The following is a 19,704-nucleotide window of genomic DNA, read 5'->3' as shown; positions in this document are numbered from 1 at the left end:
ATGTCCTGTCTATTATAAATACTGCTGCAATGAACATGGGGGTTCTCAGAAGATATTTCTATTGACCTCTGTTTATCCCTTCAGCCAGGCTGGGGATAGTTTTGATGAGACAGACTTGTGACTCTTGGCAGTGAAAAGGAGGTCTTTAAAGGAACCACATGGAAATTAGAAAATGAGCAACCCAAGGATGCCTGACTATTTTGATTCTCAGTCTCTGCTTCTCTCTGTGCCTCTCTCTGAGTCTCTGAATCTTAAATATACCACTCTGTTTCTTCCTCAGTTTCTAGTTTTCTCTGCCTCTGATGTTTTTTTCTTTCTATAGATTCTCTATGTCTTCCTCTTCTATCCATTTTCTCTCTATTTGATTTGAAAAATTCTGTCATCTGCTTAAAGACCTAAATGTAAGACTGGATATTATAAAACTCCCAGAGGAAAACATAGGCAGAAACTCTTTGACATAAATCAAAGCCATATTTTTTTGGCTCCATCTCCTAAAGTAAAGGAAATAAAAGCAAAAATAAACAAATGGGACCTAATTAAACTCAAAAGGTTTTGAACAGCAAAGGAAACCATCAATAAAATGAAAAGACAACCTACCGAATGGGAAAAAATATTTGCAAATGATATGACCAATAAGGAGTTAATATCCAAAATATATAAACAGCTCATACAACTCAATATCGAAAAAACAACCCGATTTTAAAAATGAGCGGACCTGAATAGACATTTTTCCAAAGAAGACATACAGGCCGACAGGCACATGAAAAGATGTTCAACATTGCTAATCATCAGGGAAGTGCAAATCAAAACCACAATGAGAAATCTCCTCACACCTGTCAGAATGGCCATCATCAAAAAGTCTACAAATAACAAATGTTGGGGAGGATGAAAAGAAAAGGGAACCCTCGTGCACTGTTAGTGGTAACGTAGACTGGTGCAGCCACTGTGGAAAACAACATGGAGGTTTCTCAAAAAACTAAAAATAGAACTACCACATGACCCAGCAATTCCACCCCTGGGCATATATCCAAAAAAAACCAAAAACACTAATTTGAAAAGATACATGCACCCCAATGTTCATAGCAGCATTATTTACAGTTGTCAAGACATGGAAACAACCTAAGTGTCTATCAACAGATGAATGGATAAAGAAGATGTGTTCATCCATAAAAAAGAATGAAATATTGCCATTTGCAGCAACATGGATGGATTTGGAGGGCATTATGCTAAGTGAAATGAGTCAGACAGAGAAAGACAAATACTGTATGATATCACTTATATGTGGAATCTAAAAAATACAACAAACTAGTGAATATAACAAAAAAGAAGCAGACTCACAGATATAGAGACTATGGTTACCAGTGGAGGGGGGAAGGGCAATATCGGGGTGGGGGATTAGGAGGTACAAACTGTTGGGTGTAAGGCAGGCTCAAGGATGTATGCACAACATGGAGAAGATGCCAATATTTTGTAATAACTTTAAATGGAAAGTAACATTTAAAAATTGTATAAAAATTAAAGAATTTTTAAAAAGAAAAATTGTGTCATTTGCTAACAGCCTGAGGATATAAGCATCACAATATGTAATTAAAATATGTAAAGCAAGTGGCAGCCCTAGTACATTGCTTGGAGTTTCGTTGCATATTTATTAATGTATTTATTAATTATAATTTAATTTGAAATATTTCAGCCTAGACTGAGACGTTCTGCATATGCTAGTTAGTTTAGGCTCTCACTCCAGGGGCAGTCAGCTGCCTTAATGGAAAATCTATACTCCTGGGGTGCCCAGTTAGCATCACATTTGAAATGACTGCTCTAGAAGCAGCTACGACAAATGCTTCTCTCTTCTGTATCTCAATCAGTACCCAAGGTTTTCCTAATTAGCAGAGCGAATTTTAGAATTATTTAAAATGGTGATTTATTAAGTAAATTAATGGCTTTTTAGTTCGTGTATCACAGAAGTTTCCAAATATTTGTAACACTACTCCTTAAATACCTCAATTTACAGAGGTGAAACCTGAGGTTCAAAGTGTTAAAAATGTGCTTTATTGGTAAAATTAAATGTATTCAAGATGTATAGATTAGCTAAAATATTTAAAAGGCTCTCCACATCCTTGTTTGGCTATCAGAATCTAGCCGGATCTGTAGCCTGTCTCTTTGAAATGATGCCCGGTCTTGATCTCTGAATGGTCCCAGGTCCAGCCATTAGCCAGAAGGATTTCTGTTGCCTAAACTGTAGGGGAACAGAATCCTGCCTCTGGAATAACACCATATCTGCCTCAGTGGACCTTTCATGCAAGTGGGGATGAACACAGCCAAAAGGACAGAGCCCTGGGATGGCATCATGTTTGCAGAGCAGGTCGTATGAGCTACTTTATGCCTGCCTGCTTATGTGACTATTTAATGTTCATATATGAGGCAGAATTTGTCTTGAGATCAGCCTTTACCTTATTGAAAGGTTGTGAGGAAATAACTAACTGACCCACCTCAAGCTTCTTCAAGCCTCCTGCCATATACCAAAAAGGACTTGAGAGTTGTGCATTAAGAATAGGCTTGGGGGGCTCCCCTGGTGGCTGCAGTGGTTGAGAGTCCGCCTGCCGATGCAGGGGACACGGGTTCATGCCCCGGTCTGGGAAGATCCCACATGCCGCGGAGCGGCTGGGCCTGTGAGCCATGGCCGCTGAACCTGCGCGTCCGGAGCCTGTGCTCCGCAACGGGAGAGGCCACAACAGTGAGAGGCCCGCGTACCACACACACACAAAAAAAGAATAGGCTTGGGCTAGTTAATAACAACAATGTAAGAAAACAAGCAAAGGCAGCTTTGCTTCGTATTTCTGCTGCCTCCAAAGGACTGTGAGAAGGAAAGTCTGAGCAGAGCTGGTGTAATGACAGAATCCTGCACTGAGAGGCTGTGAGAGATCTAGGTTCCCCATCACTACCACCTGTATGACTTTGAGGCAAGTCATTAACCCTCTGAGTCTCAATTGTTGCATCTGTAAAACAGGAATAATCGCTTACTTACACCCAGTGTGTCTTGAGTCTTAGAAGTTATTATACAAAGGAGTGGCAGCCTTGCTTTGGGGGAAGGGTCACCTTCCACAACTTCAAAATGCTCCAACTCCTTTTTATTTAATTTATTGGAGATTATAGTTTTTGTGGGTAGCATCTATACTGAGACAAAGGCCACGCAATTCAAATATTTAAAGTGTATAACTCAGTGGTTTTTGGTGTATTCACAGAGTTATGTAATCATCACACTCAATCTTAGCACATTTTGTCACCCCAAAAAGAAGCCCCATAGCCCTTAGCTATCACCCCACAATGCTCCCGTCCATTCTCCTCCAGCGTTAGGCAAACTTCTGTCTCTACTTTCTGCCTCTCTTGATGATGTCATATAAATGAAACCATACAATAGATGGACTTCTGTGTCTGGCTTCTCTCACTTAGCATAATGTTTTCAAAGCTCATCCATGCTGTAGCATGTATCGGTACTTCGTTTCTTTTAATGGTCAGATAACATTCCATTGTATAGATAGAACACATTTTATTCATTCATTCATCAGTTGATAGACATGTGGTGTATTTCTACCTTTTAGTTATTACAGTTAATGCTACTATGAACATTTCATGTACAAATTTTTGTGTGGGCATATGTTTTCATTTGTCTTGAGTGTATATTGAGTTGACCCAAAAGTTCATTCGGGTTTTTCCATTACACCTTATGGAAAACCCCGAATGAACTTTTGGGCCAACCAAATACCTAGAAGTGGAATTGCTGGGTTCTACTCCATATGGTATCTCTATGTTTAATCTTTTGAGGCACCACTAGACTCTTTTCCAAAATGACTGTAACATTTTACATTCCCACCAGCCTTGTATAAGGATTCCAATTTCTTCACATCTGACAACACTTGTTATTGTCTGTCTTTTTTAACATAGCAGATGTGAAGTGGTATCTCATGGTGGTTTTGATTTGCATTTCCCTGATAGCTAATGATGTTTAGCATCTTTTCTTAAGCTTGTTGGTCTTCTGATTATTTTCTTTGGAACGATGTTTACTCAAATCATTTGCCCATTTTAAAATCTGGCTATTATTGAACTATAATTCTTTAAATATTCTGAATATATATTCTAAGTATTCTTATCAGATTTATGATTTGGAAATATTTTCACCCATTCTGCAGGTTGTCATTTCACTTTCTTGATAGTGTAGTTTGAAGAAAAAAAGTTTTTAATGTTAGAGAATTCCAATTTATCTATTTTTTTCATTTTGTTGCTTGTACTTTTGGTGTCATATCTAAGAATCCATTGCCAAATCCAAAGTCACAAAGATTTACTCCTATGTTTTCCACTAAGAGCCTTATAGTTTTAGCTTTACATTTAGGCCTTTGATCCATTTTGAGTTAATTTTTGTACAGGTGTAAGGTAGAGATCCAACTTCATTATTTTGCATGTGGCTGTCCATTTGTACCAGTGCCATTTGTTGAAAAGTCTATTCTTTATCTGTTGAATGATGTTGGTATTTTTTTTTCAAAACCCAGTTGACCATAGATATGTAGGTTTACTTCTGGGCTCTCATTTCTGTTCCATTGATCAATATGTCTGTCCTTATCCCGGTACCATACTATCTTGATTAATGTTGCCTTGTATTATTAAGTTTTGAAATTGAGAATATGAGTCCTCCAACTTTGTTCTTTTTTTCCAAGATTATTTTGATTATTCTAGGTTCCTTACATTTCCATATGAATTTTCAACTACTTTCTAAAATTTCAAAATGAAAAACTCCTCTAGTGTTTGTGGGCTGTCACATCTATAATTGGGTTTTTGTTTTTGCCTTCTGGGGATTTAAAAGCAAAGAAATCAAAGTTTTTATAGTTTTGTGGCTTCAGTATAGTAGGAATTTCCCCCCAAAAAAATTCATCCAGGGTTTCCCTGGTGGCACAGTGGTTGAGAGTCCACCTGCTGATGCAGGGGACACGGGTTCGGGCCCCAGTCCGGGAAGATCCCACATGCCGTGAAGCGGGTGGGCCCGTGAGCCGTGGCCGCTGAGCCTGCGCGTCCAGAGCCTGTGCTCCGCAACAGAAGAGGCCACAACAGTGAGAGGCCTGCGTACCGAAAAAAAAAAAAAAAAAAAAAAATTCATCCAACTGAACATTCTTTAAATTTTGTCTTGAAGTATCTATCCTCTTCTTTCCCTAATGAGAGATTCTTCCAAACTGTTCAGCTTGAGAAGCTTTGCCTGCTAAGAATGATCTCAGACACTTGGCCACATCTTCCTTAATTCCAAGCTTCTGGAGGTTGTCACTGGTTAGTCAGAGAAGCAGAGGCAACAACAATTAGCCCTGTATCAATTTTCAATCTGAAGAAAAAAATATTCAAGAAATGTTCTCTAAAATCACCCTCTTATTTTAAATTCTTGATCTGAGCATCACCTAATAAAAACCTGTACGCCCTTACCCCCTCCTTCATCCCCACTGAGTAATGCAATGGTCTCAAGAATTCACGTAAAAACCCCTCTCAAATGAGCACATTGAGCGGTAAGGAAAATGGTGTTGAAAGCAGTGGAGACCTGCAGAGAGAGGAGCGGAAAGGATAAAGAGCATGATAAGGGCAGAAACCAATAGGAACAGAGACGGGAAGAGAATGAAGAGGGAAAGGGAAAGGGAAAGGGGAGCTCAGAAAGGGAGAGAGAAGCATATGGCAGGTATCAATTATTTACCATTCATGTACAATAAAAAAAAATGCACTTTAACTACAGGAAGAGCACCAAATCCACTCAATAACCATTTAAAAGCATATGGAAATAAAACACAGCCATTTAAAGGGCTGTAATAAATGTGCAATGCTCTTTATAATGCCCCTGAAAGAATACAAGTGTTAAGCCTTGGTAAATTACACTTAAAAGTAAGTGTAACATAAAAACGAAATTAGGCATACAAATAACCTCCCACTTAGGCATTTTTTAAAAGTCTCCTTCAAACAGTTCATTAGAAAAGCCTCTAAGGATCATAACTTTTCTTCTCTCATGTTTTCTTCTCTTAACAATAGAGCCAAGCAAATGACAAGAGCAAATAAACATAGATTCAGGATGCATAGAAGGTCTGTGTTATATCCTCAGCCTTGGAAAAAGAAAAATGGGGAAGACAATAAAAAGCAGGCACTGTCAAAATTGTTCCCTTCACTTATTAGAGAACTGAATGAAACCCTTTAAACACGGGTCACAGAAATATGTAGATGGCATCATAGGTTCTGTTTCCCAATTACACATTTTAATAGCTTCAATGTTCTCTTCAAAATGCAATAAGCCAGTCAAAAAGTACTATTAACCTCATGTGCCCATTCTTCATTAACATCTGCTGTATAATGTTGTCATGTTTCCAGTAAACCAGGTCCCACATGTTCCAGCCTTAAAAGGGAGAGAATCAAAAAAAGAGTTTGGCTCCAAGGGGCTGTAGCCATTAGATACCAGATTAAAGCAGGCACAGGGTGGGGTGAGGCTCTGGCGGAATTTGCTGTGTTCCAGCCTGCAGATTCCACATAAAAGTTCTCATCACAAACAAGAGTTCCCTCAGCAGCAATGAGTAGCACATGTCTTATTCACCCTATTCCGTCAGCCCCCAAATCTTTTTGCATTTATAATACTACATAATTTCATGAATGTTGCAGCTTGGGTGTCCCAGGAAGAAGACTCTGAGACAGAGATTCGTGTGCAGGACATTTTTAGGGGGTGCTCTTGGGATCCAACGCCTATGGCAGGGAAGGGAAGAGAAGGAAGCAAAATTGGGCAGAGGGAGAAGTCGGGCTGCAGTGCAGTTTCGATGGACACCTCAGCCTAACTCCCGGGGATTTCTGAAGATGGACCCACCTCTCAATGCTGTTCCATTTGGGTGAGGGGGCCAAAGCTCCGGACCTCTTCATCAGTCAGTCTTCGGATGCAGCTGCCCCAGGAAGGGGGCGTGGCCTTGTACAAGGCCTCTCTCCTCACCGGAGAGAACCTGGAAGGGGCTGGCTGCCTGCAGCACCCCAGCAGCTGAGGGCATCGGACCATAAGACTGAGCAGCACATCCTCAGGTCCACCACAGCGAGCAAACAGAAAAGGCCTTTTCGGGTTCATCTGTTCATTCAGAAAACACTTGTTGCATCTTTTCAGTGGGCACAGCTCCGATCTACGCTGACTGATGAACGTTTCCAGTGTGTCTTCTGGCACAGAACACAAAGAGCTTTATACTCATTGTGTCTCCCGAATTCTCTGTGAGGCAATACTGTGTCAAGGACTCACCTGCCCATTTTACACGTAGGAAAACTGATGATGGAGAAAAGCAATCAGCTAGAGTTTTTTACAGGGAAGCCCTCCAGTATTTAAAAGAAAAAAAGGCATCCTGAGGAGATGATAGCAAACCTTGCCTAAGAATGTAGGCAATCCATTGATGCGGGGTTACAGATGGATAGGAAAAGGAGAGATAGAGCTAATGAGAAATTTGCCAAGCTCTGGCTTCTCTCCTCCTCCTTGTCTTTCTATTTTGGCAGATGCCAGAGGGCAAGATTTAGTCCATAAATTATACTCTGACCCCATTTTCTAAATTTCATTAAAAAAACCCATTTTTTTCTCTTTTATCTGAAAATTCCTCTTTCAACTCCTATAAAGACACTCCTGGGTCAGTCTTATTGCCCAATAAGTAACCTGCTACTGTTCACACTGACTGTAATCAAGGCTGCACCGCTGTCCTAACAATACACCAAAGTGTGCCACAGGCTGCCAGCGCTCACCCTCTTGTGTCATTTTACTTAATTAATAAGTGGAACAAAGATTGCAGAAAAGGAAGAAATTTGATTACGCAGCATTGTAATGGCACTGTAGTCTCCTGTAAAGACTGAGTGGGATCTGCCCCCTTAAAATCTCCATTTGCTCCACCACTGCACCATGGAAATGTCAGCTCGACTCCCCCCGCCAGCCCACCCTGAGGTGACCTTTATTTAGCTGCATCTCTCAGTAATACTAACCCATTAGTCATGCCTGGGTCAGTGATGTGTCAATAACAGAATAATTATTGAAGAAAGCCTTAAGAGGAAGGACAGCGGCCTCAATTCAGAGTTAGCTCGACCCAAACCGGCACCGCGGCTTGTTGAATAAATGAATGGATGTCGAATAAATGGTCCCTTTACATGTGGAGACCTAAAGACTGTTGATTCCATTAATCCAGGAGGTTATTTGTAGCTGCTAAATACCTTTTTAGACCAATAAGTGGCATGGCTTTTACTCCTGCTGACTACAACCCACCCTTTCTAGTAGAACAAATTTACTGTACTTAATGGTTCCGGCATTTTAAAAGGAAGACAGTCAGGGCTGTTCAGGCTGCCTGCACCTTTTGTAGGGGCACTGGGTGCAAAGAATAACCTCTCTCTACTCACAGGAGAGACAGTCTTGAGATCCTGAAATTAGAGATGCTTCCAAACTCCATGCTAGACCTCTGATAGAAACCAAACAGCGAGGTGTGGATAAAACGAATGAGGGACAATGAGAGAGGCAGTGTGGCTTAACAGTTAAAGGAGGAATGCAAGAGACAGACACACACACAGGGAGAATACCATGAGGAGATTGGAGTTACCCTGCCAAAAGCTAAGGAACTACCAGAAGCTGGGAGAAAGGCCTGGAACAGATCCTTCCTTGGCTCCTTCAGAGGAAGTATGGCCTTGCCGACATCTTGATCTTGGGTTTTAGCCTCCAGACCTGTGAGACAATAAATTTCTGTTATTTAAGCCACTTAGTTTGTGGTACTTTGTTACAGCAGCTCTAACAAACTGATACACTGGGGTAATAACTTGCAGCCAGCAGGCCTTGTATGGGGTCCTGTCCTCATCATTTACTTGTTGTGTCATCTTGGGCAAGTTACCTAAACTCCTTACCCATCTACTTCCTACAAAGGCAAGACAATAATACATGGTTTACCTACCTCACGAATCGATTGTGGGAGTAGAAACCTTACATATGCAAAAGCACTTTGCAAATTCTAACAGAACATTATGTATGTTGTATGTGACATAAAAGTGTCTAGTATGACATTCTGTATGGTAGTACTTCCCATCCCTAAGATATGTACAAATTAGGGGCTCCAGGAGTCTATAAGGAGAGCTCCAAAAGTGTTCAGAAAATAAGCAAACAAAAAACTCCCTCTCCCTAGCCATCTAGATAGGCAAGATAGATTTGAATAGGGGATGGGGAGCTGTTGAGGTGAAAAGGAGAGGCCAGATCTAGAGTTACCTCTTGCTAATGTTATACTACAAATGAAAATGACAGCAAAGCAAGGAAATTAACATACTAAACAGGCACCAGCCAAGACCAGCTACCCAAGACCCATCCCTCCCACAGGAGCACAGAGGCCCAGGGAAGGAGAGAGAGCTGGAGTTAAGGAATATAATGTACAACACTCAACAGCAGCTTCTGTACCGTAACAGTCTTCATTAGAAGCCATATATAATATTCTCATGTTGTTGTTTTTTTTAATAAGCAGGTGTTTCTTCTATATTCAATTGCCACCAGAATAAATCCTGTGGTCCTTCAGTTCCAGCTATTACATGAAGCTGCATTTTTTTTAAAAGTCCAAGAAACAAAATGACTGTACAAGGCAATTCATTGATAGTATGTGCCCTTGATATGATACAAGGAAACTGGCACTTTACCTCTTTGGTCTTCCTCCCTATAACCTGGTCTAATCATAAGAAAAACAGGAGACAAATAGAGGCACATCCTGCAGAATACCTGCCTAGTACCCCTCAAAACTGGCAAGGATGCCAAAAACAAGGAAAGCCTGAGAAACTGCCACAGCCAAAAGGAGCCTAAGGAGACATGACAGTTAAATGAATGTAGTATCCTGGATGGGATCCTGCAACGGAAAAAGGACATTAGGTAAAAACTAAGGAAATATGAATAAACTACGGGCTTTAGTTAATAATGATGTATCAATATTGGTTCATTAATTGTAATGAACGTACTATACTAATGTAAGACGTTAATAACAGGGGAAACTGAGTACAGGTATATGGGAACTCTCCATACCCTTGTCTCAGTTTTTCTGTAAATCTGAAACTATTCTAAAAAATGAAGTTCATTAAAAATTTTAAAAGGCAACCAAAATTTTGCTTTTGTCTTTTGAAGAGTATTAGAGAAAATTATATTTTTGTCTTACAAAAACACTTTTTAGAAATCCCTTTCCTCTTCTCTCCAGATATCATACAACCTAAAATTTCTCCAGAGCCTCTTGCTTTCACAAATTCCTACACACATATGCATGTGAGCGCATGTGCACAGGAGCATGCAAACCATGGCTTTTTGGTCTCTCATCCACCCTTGCTAATACAGTGCTATCTCCACTGTCACCATCCCCCACCCACAGGCCCTTCTTGAATGTGTCACCACCAAGACTTCTGCTCCACCAGCCAGTTACAGCCCTTCTGGAAACCTGGATGACACAGTAGTCCCATATACCTGTTCTTTCCTTGCTGCTCGTGGGGAAAAAAATACATAAGGCATTCCCTGCAATGTGTAGTTCTTCTCCAGGTCTATCAGATTTTTTTTTATAAGCAATTCTAGTGAAGAATGTGTAACACATAAAATTATCTACCTCAATATATGATATTTTAAAAGTCAAAAAGTAAACATATCACTAATATCATTCTCTTACTACCTAGATATATGAACTAGTGTTGAGTTAAAAAAAAACAATTGGCAGTCCCAGAAGACTAATTACAAAACTGCTGCTATTTAATAAAGCTCAGAAATAAGCAATGCTAAAGACTATATTGTTTAGACATACCTGAATAGGTGATAAAACTAATTTTTTAAGAAGCAAAGGAGTAATAAACACAAAATTCAGGATAGCAGTTATATCCTGTGAAGGAGGGTGATGTTCTAGGTCTTACCTTGAATAGATATTATATTTTATAACTTGCATGTATATAATCTTTGGTATGTGTAAAATAAAAAGATGTGTTTTTAAAGGATAATTAGAGCCCTACTGGTGTACCATATAGGTCAGATTCCTCCAGGCAAGGAAACCAACCTTGGGTTACTTAAACAGAAAAAGAACTTAATAAGATACTGTGTGGCTCACAGAATAACCAGAAGGACCAGAAGGCCAGGCTGGGGGTCAGGCAAGAACTCAGGCAGCAGAGTTAGCCCTGGGAAGACACCGCTAAACATAGACACCAAAGCTTACATCTCCAAGCCACTAGCACAGGACCCTGATAAGAGCACTAGAAACTTACCACACTGCCTCTCAAAACTGGATAGGGGGACAGCTGCTGCCAGCGGGTGGCTGTGATTCTTGCTTCATCTCACCTTCTAGCTCTAGTTTCCAACTCTGGGTGGGTAAATCTGATTGATGGAGCCCAGGTCATGTGCCTGCGCCCTATCTGCAAGGGAGGCTAGGAACTGCTTGGCTTTTTTACTGTAGGAAGCAGGCTCAGTCTCCCCCAAGACTCACAAGATAGTGAATCTCCCACACAGAGACAGTGACTTCAGATGCTGGGTGTCAAAAGAGTTGACAAATGTCCACTTTTTAAACTTTTCAATATCAACATACATCTTTCTCCCCATGCATCTGCTTTTAAAAATATTGCTCCTTAACATAATAAAACTATCCCTCATATATTCAAGGAAGTATCACCTAATGCCCACAGTATGAAGAGCATCCAAAGATCCAGGGTCTCATCAGGTCCTGCACGCAGCTGCAAGTGCAAGATCTCTGAGTGTTCATTCTTACACTAGTTCCATCAGGACCTTCTCCTGGCATTCAGTAGCCTCTAAACCAAAGTGTTAAGCTAACTCCCACCAATTCACCCTATAAACCTACTGGAGAAAACAGAAAAGAAGGAAGAGGGAAGGAGGAAGAAAACTAAAGTATAAAAATACATGTTTATCCCAATCAAAAAACTGTAGCTGGTCATGAATCAATAGGTGGTATTTATGGATTCCCTACCCATTCTAAGGTTCCTCTGCCTTCACACAGAACCTCAATTAGGGGGTTTTGACCTCACTGAGTGACCCAGGGATTTCCTCCTGAGGGATTGGAGTCGTTGGTGGTCCTGTTTGTACAGGATGATTAAGTCTTCAGTTAACTTTTGACACTGGGTGTCCACCCTCCTCTCTCTCCCACTGTAGTAGTCATCCCATTTCTTTTCTAGTGTCAGGATCAGTCAACCCAGCAACACCATAGCCCCCCTTTGGCCTTTTCACCCAATGGTGTGAGGTTGTAATTAGAATCTCCAGAGTACTGCTGTTTTCATGAGTACATTAGGTTTCTGGGACTGCTGTAACAGCTTATGACAAACTTGGTGGCTTAAAACAACAGAAATTTATTCTCACACAGTTTCAGAGACTGTGGAGACCTTTTCTAGAGATGCCTAAAATCAAGATGTCAGTAAGGTCATGCTCTCTCCAAAGGTTCTTTGACTTTTCCAGCTTCTGGTGGTTCCAGGTATTGCTTGGCTTATGGCGGCATAACTCCAGTCTCTGCCCTTGTCTTCACATGGCCTTCTCCCCTGTGGGCTCTGTGTCTCAAATCTCCTTTTCTCTTATAAGGACACCAGTCATTGGATTTAGGGCCTGTCCGCTAAATTCAGGATGACTTCATCTTGAGATTCTTAACTTAAATACATCTGCAAAGACCCTATTTCCAAATAAGGTCATATTCACAGTTACTAGAAGTCAGGACTTGGACTTATCTTTTGGGAGGACACAACTCAACTCATTACAATGAGCATCCACATAGGACACACCAATTATCTAACTCTGGGCTCATTCTGAGATTTCTAACCGTATTTCTATTCCCCAAGCCTCTAAGTCAACAAACAGTCTCTTGTTCTTCTTGCCAAGTCCCTACCCAACCTGCAAACCATTATGCCTGCCCATGAATTAGGGTAAATCCTTATCTCAGGCTCCCTCCATTCAGACAAAGTGGGAAATGAGATGTAATGAACTGAAGGGAAGGTCTACAGACCAGATCCTTGCCCCGAAATGGAGAAGGGCCATGAAAAGGAGCTGTACCGACCTTACTGCAGCTCCACCTAGACAGGACTACTGATATCCCACAGGTGACGCTATTCAAGATGCCCTAGCCCAGTCGGTGATTGTTAAAGATGAATATTTGTAAACTGTCCAGATTTGGGACAATTACATGCTGAAGTGATTATTTTATTGGACTAGTATACAACCTACTTTATGGAGTGAGACTTCCTCTGAATATATAAATGTTTACACTACTCTGAAAAGATTTTTCACTCTGAAAAGAAGCCCACCCCCTGGCCTTGAATGGTTGAGGGAGGAAAGGGTTTCTGGAAAGGTGGCTTTCAGCTTCCAAATACAACCCATTTTCTATTACTTTGTGTTGCATCTCAAAATATCCCCCAGACAAGGTAAATGCAGCCCACCCCCAAAACACGTTAGGCCATATTCATGTTAGTCCCATAATTATGCACTGAGAAAATATTTAACTGCACGTTTCAGGTCAGCATTTTTCTTCCTATCCTCGCAGATTATTTGAATTTTAGAAAAATGAGACCAAGAATAGAACTGAGACTTTTGTTCCATTACTTCTGAATTAGGAAGACATTACTATCCTCCTCCTTTGTATTTCTTTTCTCTTTACTAAGAAATTTGTCATTCATGCTGTTTCTCTGACAATCAATTCATTGATCTTCACTATTCCACTCCAGGAATATTTGAAATGCAAATAAGGTCACAGGTCTCTTTTACATTAAAAAGGGGTCATTCAGAAACAGTAAAACAATGCAGTTCTATAAATCCCCTATCTTTCGAATATGTGTACATATCACCCTTTCTTTTTCTTTATTTTTCCTCCTTGTCAAAGCAGAAAAATAAACTGTTAGCAAAAGCATACCCTAGTTAATCTTCCAAAGCACAGGAAGTCACTATACTGGAGGAATCTTTATTCATTTGACTGAAACCCTTCAGTTTCTTAGACACTAAACATCAGCAGACTTAGCAAAGCTCTTTGTATCTATCATCTGCTCATGCATCATTCATGTAAAAGGTGACCTGGGTCCCATTAGTTGACTAGCTGATCTGAATCTTTTGGGTTACTCAGATAAGTCATTTCTAGTGGTCCTCCTTTTAAAATTAATGGAATAGAACAGAATACATGCTACTTAAAAGAATACCCTGCTGGGAATTTGTCACTAAAGTAAGGCTAATTCTTTTCTGTATTTCCCCTTTCTCTCCCACCCTCATTTTAGCTTTCATTCCAAAGGACTATATTTCTGAATTTATTTCAGATCCAGGAGTACAGAAGATCAATGTCAAGGCCCCAGTTGGGACTCAACACACATGAATTTGAATCAGTACCCACCCCCTGGTACAAAGCCTCCTTCTCTCAAAGTGCTGTCTTTCTGCCCAAGGCCTTTGGTTAAGCCCCAGGAGAACAATGACCCAATCACTCCTTGGGAGTCCTGTTGATCAGAGCCTCATAGATAGTAAAGGTTTTCCCTATAACACCCTACAGATGGGAGTAATTGCTCATTTCTTTATTTGCCATGCATTTATAACTAGCCCCAAATGTGGTCCTGGCTTGAAAAAAAAAATATATGTCTTGGGAGGTTTAAATAAATGGTCACTGTTCTGTTTTAAAGTCCTTCAGTGGTACCCCACTGCAGCCAGAGTTCAAATTCTGAAGCTTAACACACAAAGTCTCTAGTCTCTGCTTACTTTTCTATTATCATCTCCCACCTCTCTCTCATGTACATTTCATTTCTGCTATCCTGAGCTGCTTGGTGTCTCCCATGCTTCTGCATTTGTGATGTCTGGGATGCCCTCAGCCCCACCAGCATCTAGTAACTCTCACTCATCCTCCAATATCAGTTCGAGCTTATCCCCCAGGAATCCTTTGACACCCCAACTCTGATATAGATATCTCTTTGCTCTCAGTTGCCTTTTGCCTACCTCTATAGTAGTACTTATGACACTGTCATTCAGTAAATGCTAATTCATTTACCTGTCTGCCATACTAGTTCACAGCTTCTTCTTTCACTAGTCAAGAAAAGCATAACTTTTTGCCAACCAAGCCTGTATTAAAGAAATGGCTGTTGGGACTGCCTAGTATCTAAAATGAGAATGGCCAAGAATTGATGTTGTATTTATTAATATCCTCAATAACAGAATTTTTTTTTTTTTTTTTTTTTTTTTTTTTTTTGCGGTACGCGGCCCTCTCACTGTTGTGGCCTCTCCCGTTGCGGAGCACAGGCTCCAGACGCACAGGCTCAGCGGCCATGGCTCACGGGCCTAGCCCCTCCACGGCATGTGGGATCTTCCCGGACCGGGGCACGAACCCGTCCGTGTCCCCTGCATCGGCAGGCGGACTCTCAACCACTGCACCACCAGGGAAGCCCCAATAACAGAATTTTTAAATTAACTAGGTGATTTATCGTATGGTGCAGGCCTAAGAATAATTCACACTATTCAATTAAATTATTTATATGTAAAAGTTAGTGCATTTTAAATTTTTTTAATTATTTTAATTTTCCTACATACATTCTTTAAATCACAACTGAAGCTCTGAAAAGCCACTTTTAGCTGCTGTCTTATAATATAACCACCTCAACTAGTGGCAAAAACATCACCCTAGTGAGAAATTATTTCAGTGCCCTGTGTTTCATGCTGTAATATCTTCCTTATGTCTCCAGACACAATCGTTTTTGCTTTGTTTCAGTCCCCTCTATAATCATAATATTTTCTACCTCTTCACAAATTGCAAATTCCTGGGCAATTTCTTTGTTAGTCAAAACTCAGTTGCTAGTGTCAGAAAATACAGGTCAAACCACCTTTAATAGGACAAAGTGGAAAAGAGGTGGGGGTGATTTTCCTGGAACATGTAACTAAGCAACTTAGGGTACACAATTACATCCAGGGGGTGAAAAGCTGACATCAAGAATCAGCCTCTTTTCCTCTTTGTTGATATCTCTATAACAAGGAGAAGAGATGGTCTCATCCACAGCTTTAACCTTACATTGCCCTTTCAGCTGGCAACTTTCATAATAAACCACCAGCTTCTGGAAAATTTGAGCAAAAGTCACAAGAGGAATGTTACTGGTCCAGCTTGAGTCGCCTGCCCATCCCTAAACCAATCACTGTGGCCAATGAGATGCATTATTCTGATTGGCTAGGCTGGGTCAAGTGCCAACACCTGGAGTGAAAATAGGTCGGCCCCATTCAAAGTACAAGGATGAGATTCCCTATAAGACAGAGGAATTCTATTACTAGCAAAAGGGAGAAAAGTAAAGCATGCTGGGCAGTCCAAAACTAGAGACAGATCCTATGTCTGCCCTCCTCCCAGTATTTTGAAAAACAAAAAGGAAAACATTCCTTAGTAACCTCCAAACATTTCTCCTGAGAGCTAGTCATCACAAGGGTGGAGTATATCAGTCAAGATTCTACCAAAGACAGCACCAATGAGATATACAGAGATTTTATACACACACACACACACACACACACGTGTGTGTGTGTGTGAATATACACACAAAGATCGGTGTGTGTGTCTGTGTGTATACATGTCTAATGTCTGGCGAAGGCCCACTGCTTGGCATGTAGGTGGCCATCTTCTTGGTGGGTCCTCACATGGCAGAGAGCAAAGAAAGCTCTTGTGTATCTCACATTATAAGGCTACTAATCCCATTCATGAAGCCTCCACACTCATGACCTAATTACCTGGCAAAATCCCCACCTGCTAAAATCATCACACTGGGGGTTAGGATTTCAACATGTGAATTTCGGAGGACACAAACATTCAGTCCATAACAGGATCACATTCTCTTTTATCTCCCCTCACTCAGTTCTTCTCTCCCTGACACACCCAAGAACCTATTACCATGCACATGGTAAATACTTAATATGTGTAGAACAGATAAATGAACAAATTGCACTTTTAGTGTCTCACTTGCTCCACTGAACATGAATGATTACTGCTTTTCTCTTCGTACAGCTTCTACCAGATCTAGTAAAATAATACAGAAAAAATACTTTGAACAATGCAGAGCATCTAGCAATCTATAAAATAATTTTTCTGTTTATAATAATGAAGTTGTTATAGCAATTCATATGTTCAATTTTATGGTCAGAATTCACAACTGCAATAAAGTTTGTAATTTTAATTAACTTACAAACTTTTTGTACGGCCCTGTGCTAGGTGCTTCTGGATGTTTTTATCAGGAGACTAGCATGATGAGAAGGGAACACTAATTCAGGCATGGTAACATGCAGGATAAATTGTAGAGTGAAATGCTTTAACGCCAAGAGACTTTAGGATTATTGTAATAGTCCAAGGCTGAAGGAGGGTGGTGACAGTGAAACTGGAAAGGGAGAATGGATTTAAAATACATGGCAAGGGAAGAGTAGAGGAGATATGGGTTAATCAGTTGCTATGAAGAGAAAATTACAACATTTGAGGCTGGTGATTGAGAAAATGATGATACCTTAACAAGGCTAGAGAAGGAGCTGGGATGGAAGGTTTTTTGATGAGTTAGTTTTACACTCATTAAGTTTGAAGTTCCAGAAACATCTAAGTGGACAATGTCCATTAAGCAGCTGATAATGTAGGAATGGCACTCAGAAGTTGACTAGAAATTCAGACTTGGACATTGCAGCATGATGGGCAACAGCAAAATCCAATTTCCTTCAAAGCCTGGCCTATAGGTCTGTGTGATTAGGTGGGTCATCTCTAGAGCATCCCCCAAAGAGAAGATTTCTACAGCCTAGGTTCTTCTGAGTGACTTTCCACTTCCATAATCTGGAATACATAAAATTCAGGGAGAGAGTAGATACTGTTTTCAAAGCAACCATGCCTCTTCAAATACCATTGTTTTTCATCCCCTGTTCACTAGAGGTACACCTTCCTCAGCAAGCCTACATCAGCACACTTACACCATTCATACACAATCTCCTCCATCTGTACTCTAGCTTGAGGGGAGTCATTAAGTTGGGTCAGTAAATATTTATTGAGCATATAATATGGTTCACGAACTGTGTTCACATTGAGGAAATAAAGATGATTAAGGCCTACTCTCTGCCCTAAAGGAGCTATGAGTCTGTTAGGAAGACATAAGAACAAGTAGGTAAGGACAGTGGGGGGGTAAAGGATGAAGAGATTTACTCTATTTATAGGGGTTAGGGAAGGCTTATTAAAAACAAAAAGGTGCCTAGAAGGACACCTAGGAGATCAGCAAGTGGAGAAGGTGAGAAGAAGGAGGGCTTTCCAGGCAAGATTCTGTGGTGGCATAGGGGCCATGAACCACATGGTCCACTAAAGGAGCTGAAAGAGATTCAGTTGGAAGGTGACTGGTACACAGGATGTGAGGTAGCAAATGGCTGGAGGTGAGGCTTAAGAATAAGGACCAGAAAGTGGTAGATCTTGTTTGGTACGATTTTTAAATTGCAGGGCATCAGCCATTTTTGTTGAGGCCCATCACATCACCCAACAGGGTATAAACTTGGAGCACTAAAGATTATTTCCACTCACTAAAGATTTTTGTGAACCTTCTGGCTACAAGCCACCACCCCAGACTCAGCCCTTGGAATGGGGGGGAGGGGTCACCATGATTTTTTTATTCATCTAACCTGCTTTTCCTCCCAATCAAGATCTCATTAGTCCTCATTCTATCTATCCTAAATCCTTTAGATTCCTGTCATATATTAGGATTGTTTAATTGAAAGTAATAGAAACCTATTTGGACTAATTTAAACCAAAAAGTTGAGTTTGTGGCCAGTCGGAGCAGTCAAGGCGTTCATTTCAGCCGGGCAAATCCTCTACAGAGTTTCCACAAAAGGTCAGAAATCCTAACATAACAGTCACCTAAGCAACTAATTCAAAGAAGATTCCCCAGCCTTTCTACACACAGGGCCTTGACTGGTCTTCTCCTGGTTCTGGGGAATATCCTAATTTTCCTGAGCTGGACCTCCCATAACCATAACAATCACCATACCCAGCATTCTTTCTCTGGTTTTTAACTTGTTTTTCTCCACCTAACTCTGATCTTTAAACTAGGTCTTTTAGCCCCCGCCCTACCCCCCAACTCACCTTCTCCAGAACAGAAGTCTCACCTTCCCGCTATGGATTCACCTAACCCAAATGATGTGTATCTTTCATCCCAGGTAATAGGTTAGGACGTCATAGAAAGCCTCATTTAAATCTTTTGCATTTGTTTTTCCATCAGCTCCACCACTCTCAAACAGTCTGACAAATCTCGAGTTAACAAAGATTTGTTTACAATAGACTACAGACACTTCTCACCTTGCATGATACCATGCTAACTCGGTTGTGTTCATATTGGAACCACGTCCTCTCTTCTGCTCAATTCCGTGGCAGCATTTTCTATTATCACTGAGCCGTGTAAAACAATGACACGGTTCCGATATGCACACATTTCAGTTAACATGGTATTGTGTAAAGTGAGGACTGCCTGTATTCTAATTACATTAATGGACTAGTGAACAAAAAATTATCCCATATAGCCATGTATCCAACACCCCAAGACTTTCCCTATTCTGTTCAGCTCCCTCCTCAGTCTTACAGCCTTTCCAGCATCAGAAATCAGAGAGGTTGGTGGGCGACAGGGCTGGGAAGTTTCTCAGGCTACCTTTCTTGCTCATTTATCCTGTCATTTTTTATTGTTACTCTTTTATTGTTATCAAGTTTATGG

At 40.7% G+C, this 19,704-nt stretch overlaps 1 protein-coding gene across 4 annotated transcripts in view; it reads right to left on the bottom strand.

The window, feature by feature from the left end:
- The window catches only part of KLF7 (KLF transcription factor 7), a 456,278-nt gene that overhangs the window by 301,927 nt on the left and 134,647 nt on the right, over window positions 1-19,704 (bottom strand). For all 4 annotated transcript variants that reach the window (XR_014294812.1, XR_014294813.1, XM_082629926.1 and 1 more), the window contains exon 3: window positions 8,607-8,728. Coding sequence is in view for 2 of the 4 variants with exons in the window: in XM_082629926.1 (XP_082486052.1) it covers window positions 8,607-8,728 (122 nt within the window). In the remaining 2 variants the exon portion in view is untranslated. The remainder of the gene's footprint in view (window positions 1-8,606; window positions 8,729-19,704) is intronic.

Source organism: Mesoplodon mirus, assembly GCF_964341445.2.
Source record: "Mesoplodon mirus genome assembly, chromosome: 8".
Taxonomy (NCBI): domain Eukaryota; kingdom Metazoa; phylum Chordata; class Mammalia; order Artiodactyla; family Ziphiidae; genus Mesoplodon; species Mesoplodon mirus.
This window is presented reverse-complemented; position numbering and strand designations above follow the sequence as displayed.